Source organism: Sinocyclocheilus anshuiensis, unplaced genomic scaffold (genome assembly GCF_001515605.1).
Source record: "Sinocyclocheilus anshuiensis isolate Anshui unplaced genomic scaffold, SAMN03320099.WGS_v1.1 scaffold199, whole genome shotgun sequence".
NCBI lineage: Eukaryota > Metazoa > Chordata > Actinopteri > Cypriniformes > Cyprinidae > Sinocyclocheilus > Sinocyclocheilus anshuiensis.
In genome coordinates this window covers 1,608,787-1,622,555 of record NW_015552582.1, presented here as the reverse complement: position 1 = coordinate 1,622,555, position 13,769 = coordinate 1,608,787, and the positions used below count along the sequence as shown (strand labels likewise).

The following is a 13,769-nucleotide window of genomic DNA, read 5'->3' as shown; positions in this document are numbered from 1 at the left end:
CAAGTTAAAAGAAAGAGTACAACTTTACAATCTGTATCCTGTCTCATTTAATCTCTCAATCAGTGTTTCAGCCGTGCAAAGACGTCAATATAATGGCTTGTAAACAATGTCACGTAACGTCACATTTACCTCAGAAAAAAAACATATTCGGTAACCATAAACTCATTAATCAGCTAGAAAAATAGAGAGGGGCATTTTGCTAAATGTATGCACCATATAACACATACATTATAATTTTTACTGTTCTTCAATGTTTAATTTATGTTTGAATAAATCCATCAAGTTTCTATGACAGCCACCATTTAAATGTTTATATATAAAAAAAAAAAAACGAATTGAAGTAGAAATATTATTATGTAATTGTAACTTTATTATTTTAAAAACTTAAGTGTAATTTTAAGCAGTTGTACTACAAATCAGTAAATTTTACCCTTATATATTATAGTAATGTAGTACCAACTGACTCTCGTGTATATTTTACAGCATTAGTTGAGAGATTTTTTTTTTCCTTGAGAAAATTTGGACACAAAACTGCACTAAACTATTGTTCCATTCTGAACATAGCCTGAGATCAGAAAATAATATACTGAGGTCTAAAAAGAGCAGTCCAGAGGTTTATAGGAAATTCATTGAAAGAAAGCCAACAAGAGAAAACAACTGACAGCACAAGACCAAGAGAAAAACCAGCACTTGCTTTAGGAAAGCCTGTGATTAGGACATTTCCTCACCCTCCCTAGAGGGAGAACTGTTAGAGAATTTTGTAGTCAAAACGCTAATTTTAGACAAGTCAGCAGTCTGTGCAGTTCAGCTGGACATTGTCTTGAATTTTACCCCAGGGTTGCTATTACATCTCTCGAATAAGTCTTTAAAAAGGAGGAGGGATTCGTTCCTGCAAAGGCCAAAAATCGTATTGAAGCTGATTTTGAGGAAATCGGTATCTAAACCCTTCAGAAGTCTCGTTACAAATGTCTAGACATGCTTTTTGTGTGACTGGCTTGTGCAGAATACATGTTAGAGATTGAGATATTATAGTGGCAAAGTCTTCCTGCATTATCAGTGCTGTGTAAGAAACGTAGAGAGACTTGTTTTTTTTCCCTTTAGCTGAACCAGAGGGCTTGACCACTGAAAGGTAAATTACAGACGCTGGCACCCGCCACCTGCTAAAGACTCTGGGAGGACTGTCGAGCTGTTTTAATCTCTTTTTCTGTTGTTCTGTTAAACCTCAACCTGTGTTTCTAAGGGGCCGACTAATTTCTTTGTGCAGTAAATGAGGTTGCTGTTGCCTGCTCTGCGTGCCCATGTCAACAAGCACATCCCATTAGCTCGCCTTCATGCTATAGGCAGCTCGAATAAAGCCTGTGCTCACCAAGTCCTTCAGCTAACTTTTTAAACCTGCCTAAGCTACTGTTTTTCCTTTCCGTTTCACAATTTAGCAGCCAAGCGGTTATGTTGGCAGGACGTGTTTTCAATTCAGAGCCGAAATGGGCAGTTAAGTGGAGGATATCGTCTCAATGTCAGTTTCATAGATTGGTTACCATGCTCTCAAGAGTGGCACACGGGGTCATGTAGCGCTAATTCAGTCATGATTACATGCTAGCAGACATTATGCAGCATGGCAGAAGGAGGCATAATTGGGCAAGCCTCATCTTTTTCTCCCACAGATATTAAGCTGTCAGGAAGGGGAAAACAGAGCTATCATTTGTCTCTGCAGTGGCGGGTTACTGCGTTAGCACAATGCTAGTGTGTTTTTTTTGACTAGTTCAGTGACAGTATTTGCACATCTGTGTTGGGAGGGCAGGAATTTGGGCCCCAGAAATGGCTGTGTTTGTGCATGTCACTCATAGTAAAACCAGAAAGGTGGAGTGGAGACAGGTTCTCAGGCGAGCCCCTGTGTCAGCGCTACATTTGATTTGAGGCCTAATTTGCTGGTTGGTTGCTTGTGTAAACAACTCAGGGATACTTGGGCTTCTCAGACGCCGCGATAAACAAATCCTGATCACATGGATGTAAAAATAAACCGTATGTTTTTTTTAGAATGACCTCATTTACACGATGAAAAACAAGTCAAGACAATTAATTAAATGAATCCTAAATGGAAAAATACCTGGATACCATTAAACCATGGCTATTTCACGGTACACTTTGCCAGCACCACCTCCTTACAACAAGAACTAGACTTGCTGCTTTCAATTACAAGTCCTCACTGGTTGAGAAAGATCCCAGATAAAATCACATCCCTTTCCTCCACTTCTCAGCCTCAGAAGGCTCTTGTTCTTTATGTTGCACGGCCACACCATGCCAGGGTTCTGAACTAAATACACAGTGACAGGGCTTTCATGTAGTTGAAATGGGGATACCGTATTCCTCAGCCACCCCCATCTCAACTAGGTGGTGTTTAAAATGAGGAATTCAGCTGACCTCCTGCGCTACCTCCATTTTAGTCTTGTCACGGAAAGCTGCAGTATTTTTTTCTCCCCTTTTTGCAGGCCTTGATACAATAATGCAACTACTGAGATCTAAAAACTGGGTTTGGAATTGAAAATCAGTAGTGTTGTGTCCCTGGTAATAATCATTAAAATGCATAGCTGTGAACAAAGTAATATTTATCCAGGGGATGCGGGCGTGGTTGGGGTTTAAGAAAAATCATGTGGGCCCGATTCCCTCTTTAGGCTGAAGGGGGTTTTAAGCAAACAGCTGCTAAGTGTGGATTAGTGGCTCTCAGCAGTGCCGACCAAAAGGCCAAACCGAAAATAGCTTATTTCTCTTTGCTTACTGATGTGAACCAGGAACATACCTCAGCCCGTGGAATCACCCCAGACTTGTTCTCTCTGCAGTTTTTTTTTTATTTTTCCCTTTTTGGAAGGTTAATTAACACCAAAGTTTTTAGTGATGAATTATAAAGTCATGAAAAACTGAATAAAGGGGAAAAATCATTTTATTAGGTATTTAATGTTGTCTAATTATAATGCAAATAGTTGTACATGATGATGGTGCTTCATTGGCAATTCCACATATGAAATACAGTGTGGGAGTAAATGACTCGTTGTCATTGGAACGTGTGAGGGTGATTCTTGTGCATAGCCTAAAGCGATCTGGCCCTAATTTCTGCTTTGTCTCTGATCCCTGGCTGCCTGTGGGATGTCCTTTTTTCCCCTCATAAAAGGTGAAATACTGAAATAATCCATTGAAGTTTCCTATTTTCCACAGTAACCTTGCCTCTAGGACATTTCTAGAGGTGGTTTGACGGCAGGCAAGCTAGTCCTTTTGGGGTGATCAGGAATATTAGGCCCCTGGTTGATGCAACATATTAGTGACTCAGTATGTGTTGTTAATGACCCAGCAGAAAATGATAGTGCTCAGAGGTTGATCCTTTTATATTTCTTAATTATTATTTATTTATTTATTTTTATCTATTTATCGACTTTTGTCTTAAAACATCTTAGGCGGAAAAAAAAGAATAATATGAGAATATTATTGACAAAATTCCTGCTATAATGTTCAATTATATTTAGCTTTATTTTATTTTAATTTCATTTTTTTATTTTTTTATTTTTTTTATTTTAGTACTTCAACTTCAACTTATTCCAGGTAGATTTCTAAGGCAACCTTTCTAATTTCAGTTTTCGAAGTTTATTTTATTTTATTTTATTCTATTCAAGTACAAATAATATTCTCAGTTTTAGTTTTAGTTAACTATAACAACACTGGCTATAAATATAAAACTCATATGGTTAGCATATCTCAGATAATTTGCTCCTGAGAGAATTGAATTAGAATTGTTTGAGTTCATATTAAAATCTCTTTTAATTGCATATGTTGAGATCTCTTCTAAAACCCTAGAGGAGATACATACAGTATGACAATGGTCTGAGAATCTGAGAAGCTGAAAAGTCTCCATTTGCACTCCACTGAATCTCAGTTGTGTCTATGAGAAACAATTGAAATATTAAAGATACATTTTTTTTTGTTTGTTTTTATGAAAGTGCTTAAGGGGCAGTCTGATCCAAACACTAGATGATACAAAATATGAACACATGCTAATTCTCTCTCTCTTTCTCTCCATCACCATACAGCCTGTGGTCGTGGATTCTACAAGTCTTCATCTCAGGATCTTCAGTGTTCCCGTTGTCCCGCGCACAGTTATAATGACAGAGAGGGCTCATGGAGATGTGACTGTGAAGATGGCTATTACAGAGCCCTCTCCGACCCCCCTTCAGTCGCCTGCACTAGTGAGTGAGCTGTTTGTGAATCTCTGGTCTTCTTCCTTTTCTCTCCTTCCCTTATATGTATGTCTTTATATCTGCAAACTGGTGTATCTCATTCCCACTCCCAAGCAATTGTCTGTTTCATGTCAGATGAGATTTTAATTACCAGAGGCACCAGGCACCTCTGTATTTTAGGGGCAGTCATGGCCTAATGTTTAGAGAGTCTGACTTGTAACCCAAAGGTCGTGGGTTTGAGTCTCGGTACCGGCAGGGATTGTAGGTGGAGGGAGTGAATGACCAGCGCTCTCTTCCACCCTCAATAACACAAATGAGGTGAGACCCTTGAGCAAGGCACCGAACCCCCAACTGCTCCCCGGGCGCCACAGGAAAAAGGGCTGCCCACTGCTCCGGGTGTGTGTTCACTGTGTGTGTGTGTTTGTTCACTACTCACTGCTGTGTGTGCACTTGGATGGGTTAAATGCAGAGAGCACAAATTACAAGTATGGGACACCATACTTGGTCACACATCACGTCACTTTCATTTTGAGGTGCACTGTGGCAGTCCTGGCAGTCCTGGCACACTTGGCACCCAAGGCAAAATAAGGAGAAACAAAAACATGTTTTAACTGCTGAGTAGTTTTTACTTAATTTAAGTTCAGACATGATAGTCCAGTCTCACAGCTTACAATAGTAAAATCAACTTAGCTCAAAAATCTGAGTAGGCAGGTGTTTGGATTCAGTTTGAATAGGCATAATGATTCCGGTAATTAGTCGGAACTAACGGAAGCAGGTCTCAGCAGTTCTTTCCTCTCCCATCCCTTCTAATAACCACCTGTCCTCTTCTTTCCTCTCCTCGGCCATCTCTCTTTTTGAATAGCACAGCTATTCCAAAGCCATTGATGACTTATTTACACAGGCCAGACAAGGGTGAAGAGAGGCAGGGAGGGAGTTCAGGGCGAGTCGATCTACCTGGAAATATGCTCAAGGACAGGTTCAATCAGGTAGAATGTGCTTCACTTCCTGAAGACAAAGAGATGGAGAGAGTGCATTAAAGCAAGGATTAGGGCTGTACGATATTTGAAGAAAAAAAACAAAAAACTTTTATTGTAAGTTATTTTGACAAACATTGTGAATTGAGCTGCAGTATTATGAACCTTAAACATCTCATAAAGACATTGCTTAGATATTGAGGCAGAAGAACAAAAAGCCATAACATGACATTGAAACAAAAATTACAAACTAACAGGTGCTTTTGACAAAGAAGTAAGTTATATGTTGCCCACATTCTGCTGCCCATAGAAATTACTCTTGCCAACACAGTTACTTTTTACAATTATTTATTTATTGGTATATTATATTATATTATTGTAATATAATATTGTCTATTTATTATTATTATTATCTATATTATCTGAGTCACATCCTGAGTCCCTTTTGTTTTTTAATCATCGCACAAAGGCATATGGCGATGATTTTAATTTGGTTAATTGTGCTATGATGCTACAATAGACAACAGAGAATGACTAATGAATTTGTGTAGATGAGAGAAACATATTAGACCCTAGAGCTGTGCTGTTGTGGATCAGGGCAAATGTGCAGATGACACATATGTCATGCATTAATCATTCAACTACACTTTACCTCTACAGTACTTTCCACTCTGTATCCACCCTCATTTCTTCTTTCTTCTTTATTCCATTCCATTACAGTAATTCCCCAACATTTGTCTCACCACTACCTTCCAAAAGAGATGATCACACTAAAACACGATAGTCTAATTGTTGCCCATTGCCCCCCTCAATCAGAGAACAGAGAAAACACAGGCCTCGAATTCACCACACAATTACTCTCGTCGCCTCTGCCTTCCTCTTTCTCTTTCCCTCTAATTTTAATACATTTTTTGGGAAAGAAATTATAGAAATTAATAATTTTATTTAGCAAGGATGCTTAAAATTTATCAAAAGTGATGATAAAGGCATTTATAATGTTACAGAAGATTTCTATTTCAGATAAATAGTGTTCATATCGATATCGGAATTATATCGTATCGACCGAAATTAAGAAATATACCGTGATATAAATGTTGGCCATATCGTCCAGCCCTACTCCAAATACACATCAGATCTGTTACTCGCCTGACCACTGTCTGGCTGTTGTTACTCTGTCTGGGCATGAAGACGTTGCTGAAAAATGCACACAGAATGCAGGCATTAAGAGTCATCTAGTTTCTCTCTATGGCTTCCAGGAAAATTAATGGTGAAGTCATGCATGAGTTGTACAATGTGGAAATGCAGTTAAGAAGATGACACAGGCCCTTAAAGGTGATGCATAAGTATGCATGAGAGATACTACAGAGATGATACACACCTCAGTTTTTTTTTTTGAGAGAGAGAAATTAACACTTTTTTTCACAAAGAACACAAATGTTTCTTGAGCACTAAATCAGCATATGTGAATGATTTCTGAATGATCATGTGACACTAAAGATTGGAGTAATAGCTGCTGAAAATTCATCTTAGCAATCACAGGAATACATTACATTTTAAAATATATTCAAATAGAAAAATATTTATTTTTTTGTAATAATATTTCACAGTATTACTGTTTTTACTGTATTTTTGATCAAATAAATGTAACAACATTAAAACATTTTTACCAAACCTTTGGACAGTAGTGTAGAACGACAGTAATATATGTAGACGATACCATGCATCATTAAATCAAAAAGATATAATGTTAAAGAAGAAATCCACAAAGAATTAAGTCAGGATTCTAAATCACGGTGAGTCATAAAGGATGTGGCAGGAGTTTGAGATAATAAGGATGTGACAGGAGGGGAAAAAATGCAAATCAAGGGGGTAAAACAAAAAACTTCTTCGCGTCTCTTTTGAAGTGTTGAGCATTCAAAATACTGTCCTCACCAGACTTGTCTTAATTATCTCGGGATTAAGTTATTGTGACCATCTGAATTGTCTGGGCTGAAGATTTCTTCTTTTTTGGGGGGATTTAAAGCCACATGGAACTGAATGGTAATTGGGAGTGAATTTACATTAGCTGAATAAACACCCTGATGGACAGCTTTTTAAATGAGCGAGGTGTAAACCTACCGAATCTTAAGCTCTGTCAATACGCACTTAGCTCCTCAGAACGCGGATTAAGAGCGGCCTTAATGAAATTCAGATTTCCAGAGTGAAAGGAATTAATATTCACTTGAAGAAAGGTCTGCCATTGTTGAAAGGAAGAAAAAAAAAGAAAAAAGAAAAATAGAACAAAGTTTTTCTGAAATATTCACTTATTTGAGATTTTTAGCTACAGCACAAAATAATCCCAATGGCATAGCATAAATTCACCCGGTTTACCACAACCTGTGTGGCGTCAAGATAAATGGGCGATACTTAGGAGAGCCTGCTGCGTACGAGATAAGTTTTTTTTTTTCTTTTTAGATAGAACGAAAGAGGGGAGTTCTTGACAGCTTTCAGAGATGACATCAATCACTCGACAGCTGCGCGTGGTGTCGGCACTAGCGAAGGTCTGGAATGGGCGGTAGGAGGGTGGGACTTTGTGACAGAGAGAAAAAGAGGAAAAGGGAGAGCGGGAGACATTAAAAAAGTGAAAAAGTAAGTAAGAGAAAGAGATAACGCGAGAGCGCATAACCTACATACTCTCTTTTCAGCTCTCTTCAACCCCATGGAATCATAACCTCTATTCGTTGACGTGTCCCTGAGGATGAGACTTTCTTTTTCCCACAGTTGCTAAGGGACAGGAGTACAGTAATTAAACTAGCCTCTCTCAGCCATCTCTCTCTAGCTCCATCCCTCAATCCTTGGTGCTTGGTACAAGTGAGGCCAAAATTCAGGCACCATGTTTGTAGATTAAGGATTAGTGGCTGGACTGTTTAAACACGGTTCACAAGTTGCGGCCCTCTGGGACACTCATTAGAGTGGTGAGTCTTAAAGGGATAGTCACTCAAACATGAAAATTCTCATTTACTCACCCTCATGTCATTCCAAACCAGAATGACTTTCTTTCTTCTGTGGCAAAAAGCATTATAAATACAACCTGTAGTACTATATTCTATATACACTACCTTTTACATTGTTTTTTTTTTTTTTTTTAAATATAATATAAAATAAAATAATATATAATAAATAATATATAATATAAAAATATAATATAATGTATTTTAAATAAATGCTGTTCTTTTGAACGTTATATTCATCAAAGTATCCTGAAAAATTATCACGATTTCCACAAAAAATATTAAGCAGAACTGTTTTTAACATTGCTAATAATAAGAAATGCTGCTTGAGCAGCAAATCAGCATATTAGAATGATTTCTGAAGGATCATGTGACACTGAAGACTAGAGTAATAGCTGTTGAAAATTCAGCTTTGCCATCACAGGAATAAATTAATTTAATTACATTTCACAATATATTCAAATAGAACAATTATTTTAAATTGAAGTAATATTTCACAGTCTTTTTGATCAAATAAATGCAATAAAAAAACAACAACAAAAACAGTACAATATAATTTGAACAAAAGAACATATACTATGATATCTTTTGTGTAAAAAGCAGACCAAAATTTAAGTAATTATTCACTTCAAAATTTACTACAAAAAATATGTAGTCAACAGAAATGTTACATGAAAGCCATTAACTTTCATTAAATTGAAAATATGATATTTCTAAAATTCACCTTGTGTGTTCCAGAGAAAAAAATAAAGTCACACAGGAGTGAAACGGCTTGATGGGGAGTAAATTACAAGATTTTGGGGTGAATTCTCCTTTACTAGGAGGAGTACCACTAAGACAATCAAGAGCTGCTCAATGTGCAGATAACAACTGGATTCCTGAGCTAAGCTCCAGTGCTGCTTGGCCTGAGACTTTAGGCTTCACATACACACGCACACATACACACACAATCAGCAGGTTGACCTAATTAACATTCTCTCGCAGGAAAACAGCAAGGGTAAGAATCGTCACCACATTTTCCTGATCTCAAAGATGATTTTATTATCTTTTTTCACATTAATTATCTCACTTTTTGGATTGAAAGGATATTCAGCTCCTTTACTTATTAAAAATCACTGTTAGAAATGTGGCACTTAATCTAATCTGCCAGACTTTTGACTAAAGGCTTAAAGTTTGGTCCACATTGCAGCTCATTCTGGCCAAGAACTGCCTACTTGGACAGGGAAAGACCTGCATATAATGCGATCATTCACATTTTTTGTTTTTACATGCCATTTAAGGACGGGTTTATCCGAAATAGATTATACCACAACAATAGACCGTTGTGGAAAAAATCATTCAAATGGCACGGCCCTTTCCGTGAACGACTGTACTGAAAACACAGGAAAAAATAGAAGTTAGCAGTTTTGTTTATAATCTTCATCAGATACTCCGTGAACAGACTGTGGGAGGTTTGAGTCTAAACAATCAATAAAGTGTGGGTTTAAAAACATACTTTAAAAGAAGGTTGAAGGGGAAAGCAAAAAAGACCGAGTGTGAAAGAGTGTTCCCAGGCTTTAAGCAAACTCTATACCCATTAAAATAATAGTTTGGTTTGTGGTGTAGAGAATCAAGCTGTCTGTGGCAGATATTTGTCCCAGTTTCCCCCAGACTTCCTCCAGCGTCCCTGCAGAATCAGTCTCAAAGCAGACTGCAGAGGAGGTGACAGATTACATATATAGAAACACATATGCACTTGTGTGTGAAAGAGCAAATGAGAGCAGTAAACTCGGACAGCATTTTTTGTTAACCAGCAGACGATGACGCTCTCAACAGTGTACGAAAAAAGACCACAACAGGACTCTCCAGACACCAGATGTACACTCAATAGGAAGGTCTTGCTTCAGCCGCTTTCACTCTATACTCATTGTTTTCACTCTGTACTCCAAAAAAAGAAAAGAAAATTAGAAGAAAATTGTTTCATGAATGTCAAATATTCTATTATGATTCCATGTATACAAAAATATGAATTGTACTGTTTTAATCATAACATTATGCATTTTCAATATGCATTTACAATAGAGAAATATCTATTGCATTCTAAAACTCGAATTAATTGGTTCTAGATCATCTGGCGTGGTGCCTTGTAAGCCGTTTGAAACCAATTTCCATTGAAGCTACCGTAACTTCATACAGAAACATTGTGCATTAAGTGATTGACTGACTGGGCAGTTTCGTACAAAGCCTCAAATTATGAAATTAGAACAACATCATAGGTTGTTATTGGATTACAGCAGAGATGGGTACTCGAGTTAGTGACTCGGACTCGAGTCGCATTTTATTAGACTTCAGACTCGACTCAACAAGAAGGACCTGTGAATATTTTAAACACAACTCTAGTCTTTTTTCCTTAACTACTGATATCATAAAGCAAGAACTTGGAATTCACTTACATGCTTTTACTATATCTATGATCTCACATTTGGTTATATTAGTGTGTCAGAATCAGGAACTTCATGAAGATCGGCTAGATGCAGTGAATGTGGGAAAACAATTAAAGATACCGGAATGTCTGCATCAAATTCTAGAACGTATCACGTCTTAAAACGCATCCACAAAGGTTAGCAACATTAACTCACATATATGCTGCAGTGTGTCCTGTTAAAAACATGAACGAAAAAGCTTGCCTTAAACCGAGCACAACATTTTATCATTCTTTTCATATTTCAATACTTATTTTTTTTAAACCATTTATGTCCATCTATTGTCGTTATTTATGCTATGTTGAATCAAAATATTTCTTTCTAAAGCTACATTTTGTAATGTCTATCCAATGCTTTACTCATCTAACACAATGCTTATAAATGATATTTTGGTGGGCATATTCTCAGCTAAAATTGATGTGTGATTAATTTGTGATTAATTAGATCTAGAATTAGATTAGCATCTAGTGGCTTCATCATGGTGTAACAGATGATTTTGAATATGAACAGACTTCCTCAAATGAATAACAAGTATTTATGTATTTTTGTATCTTGAATTGACTCTATGTACAGGTAGAGGAAGGCAATTTGAGCTAGAATCTTAATAGTATCCCTGGAACATATTTTGTCTTTAAAATACAACCTGGTATAGGATTATTAATGATGAGAATTTATTTGCAACAATTAATGAAATGACTCCAGACTCGACTCGGACTCGTGATGAAAGACTCCAGACTTGACTCTGAGTCCAGCTTAAAGTCTTCAGACTTGACTCGGACTTCAGATGAAAGACATGTGGACATGCCTGGATTACAGTGCTTTTATTTAACATTTTGCGAGAATTAAATCAATAGGACCTCTCCATGGTGATCATTGAATAGTGATTCATCTCAGTGCTACCTTGTCGCTTGAATAGATATGCTCAATCACAGCTTGACTTGAGGCCCTTCCTGTCTCAGCTGTCCATATAAAGATAAACAATCCCTTGATCTCTTCCACTCAAGAGCAGAATGAGAAGGCCCTGCCAAATGGAGCCAATTAGTGTTATTATTATTATTCTTACAGGTAACCATAGAAATAGAATGCTAAAGTCCCTGGAGGATGAGTCTCCCTGTGTGTTTGCTACGACTCTCCCCGAGGGGAATGGAGTAGGAGGGACATCATTAGCATCAGTAGGTGAAGTTGTGCTTGGAGCTTGAGAGATGGATGCAGAGAAGAGAGAGATGGAGAGACAGACCACATCTCTTCACCTGCCACAGGTGGCCCTTTCATCTCCTCCGTTCACTCGTTCCCCTCCTACTTTGATGAATATGGATGGATGTGTGTGCTTTTAGCTTTAATGAGGAGTAAACTTTAAGTGTCATATTAACCATTCGCACAATTCTAATGCTTGCTCTTTCCCCTCATGCAAATGTAGCAATTGTTTTGTTAGTAAATGTCCCCAGTTTTGGAGACTGGCGGCACTGGTGACACGACTCAAGGGGGAGTTTATACTGGCAGTGTTTTGTAGCGACAAAACGACCCCGACATCACTTAAAAATGTACAATTGCAAACTTTATTTCAGAATGCCCAAAGTATACTACACAATATAGACAGCATATGCAAAATATACTGGTACCATATTATTTATCAGTTCATATTAGAGATACAGTATTTAATTTATCGGTTTCGGATGATACTTTACATTTACTTGTTCATACTCAATTACACTATTTTTACATTTAGATTACCTTTGCCATCCTCTAACACTCACTTAAAATACATCTTTAAATGAATTATTTTAAAACAATCATTATTAAAAATAATTTAATAATACAGTGCAACGTAATCTTAAAAATCTCTATCTTTAAAAAAAATCTCAAAATGAATATCCATGTTCATACTGTCCATTATATTTTAGTTATTTTTATTTATTAATTGTATTTATTAATATATTATTAATTTATTTAGTCAAAATAGTATAGAAGTTTGATATTGTCCATTTCGATAATTTATCAAATCTATCAAAAATGATAGATTTTAATTATAATATTTAGTTTTTATGTAAACAAAACAGTATAGTTTTAATATTGCCCAAAGCTGGCAAATGGCATGTGAAATCTAATTATTATATATTAATGCTGTCATTTAAATATTGAAATTCCACAACTATCATCAGTTTTTGTGTGTGTGTGTGTGTGTGTGTGTGTGTGTGTGTGTGTGTGTGTGTGAACAGCTGTTTTATAAATGATCTGTAAACTACAAAAAGAAAAAAAAAAAAAGTAAACGCTCACCAGTTTCTCTGTTGTCAATCCCACAATCCCTCTCGCGAGCCTGTTGCTCAGCTCCCCTAGAGAACAGATTGAAAACGCCTATTCAGCTCCACACCAGTGGACATGTACGGGACGTCATTTCACTTTGAGGTACAAAAATCGAACCTCTCCAAAATGGCAAACCCATGATGCAAGACCATCACAAAGACAAGTTCTAATAAAAGAGATATTGAACAGGCAGTGGTGCTGTTATAAAAACATTAGGGTGATAAAAGCAAGGGCTTGGTGGTTGGATAAAAGTAGCAAAGTATAAATCATTACTTTATGAGACGCGCCAGATTCCTTGGCACTGGCGGGGATTAGGGGATGATGGGTTGTTTTCCACTGTGGTCATCCGTCTGTGAGCTGGTTATTGTAGGCTGAGCGGAATCCTGCGCTGTTGCTATTGTCAGGGCGATAACTCGCTCATGATCTGACTCTTAAATTCTGGAAGTGATTCAGACTCCCTGTCTTCCATGGCTTAGACTTCCTGTCACCTTGGCAATAAAAAAAAATTGTTTTGCCAATTGTATCACCTCTTTTCTTTCCACGGGCAACTCATAACTCTCTGGCTCAGTAATTAAATGCTGCCAAGTAGATGAGTACCAAGTAGGAAGAAGACAGTTTTATCTCAAGATTTTCTGCCTTGAAACAGTATCTCATTGTTCTCAATTTCATTGTTTTGCTACATCCCTGTTCTACATCGACCTTGGCAGTGCTCAAGTTCAACTCCCCAGCATTCTTGAGCATAACATTTCTATGTATCTAGGTTACGGTATAATTGTATGTCAGGATTTGCCAAGGGCCCAGATTTCTCATATTTCCAAGGTG

The 13,769-nt window shown here is 37.2% G+C and overlaps 1 protein-coding gene across 4 annotated transcripts in view; it reads left to right on the top strand.

Annotated features, from left to right (window-relative positions):
* LOC107665377 (ephrin type-A receptor 7) overlaps nucleotides 1–13,769 on the top strand; it is an 88,252-nt gene that overhangs the window by 17,101 nt on the left and 57,382 nt on the right. For all 4 annotated transcript variants that reach the window (XM_016456241.1, XM_016456240.1, XM_016456239.1 and 1 more), the window contains exon 4: nucleotides 4,074–4,229. In XM_016456241.1, coding sequence (XP_016311727.1) covers nucleotides 4,074–4,229 — 156 coding nt within the window. The remainder of the gene's footprint in view (nucleotides 1–4,073; nucleotides 4,230–13,769) is intronic.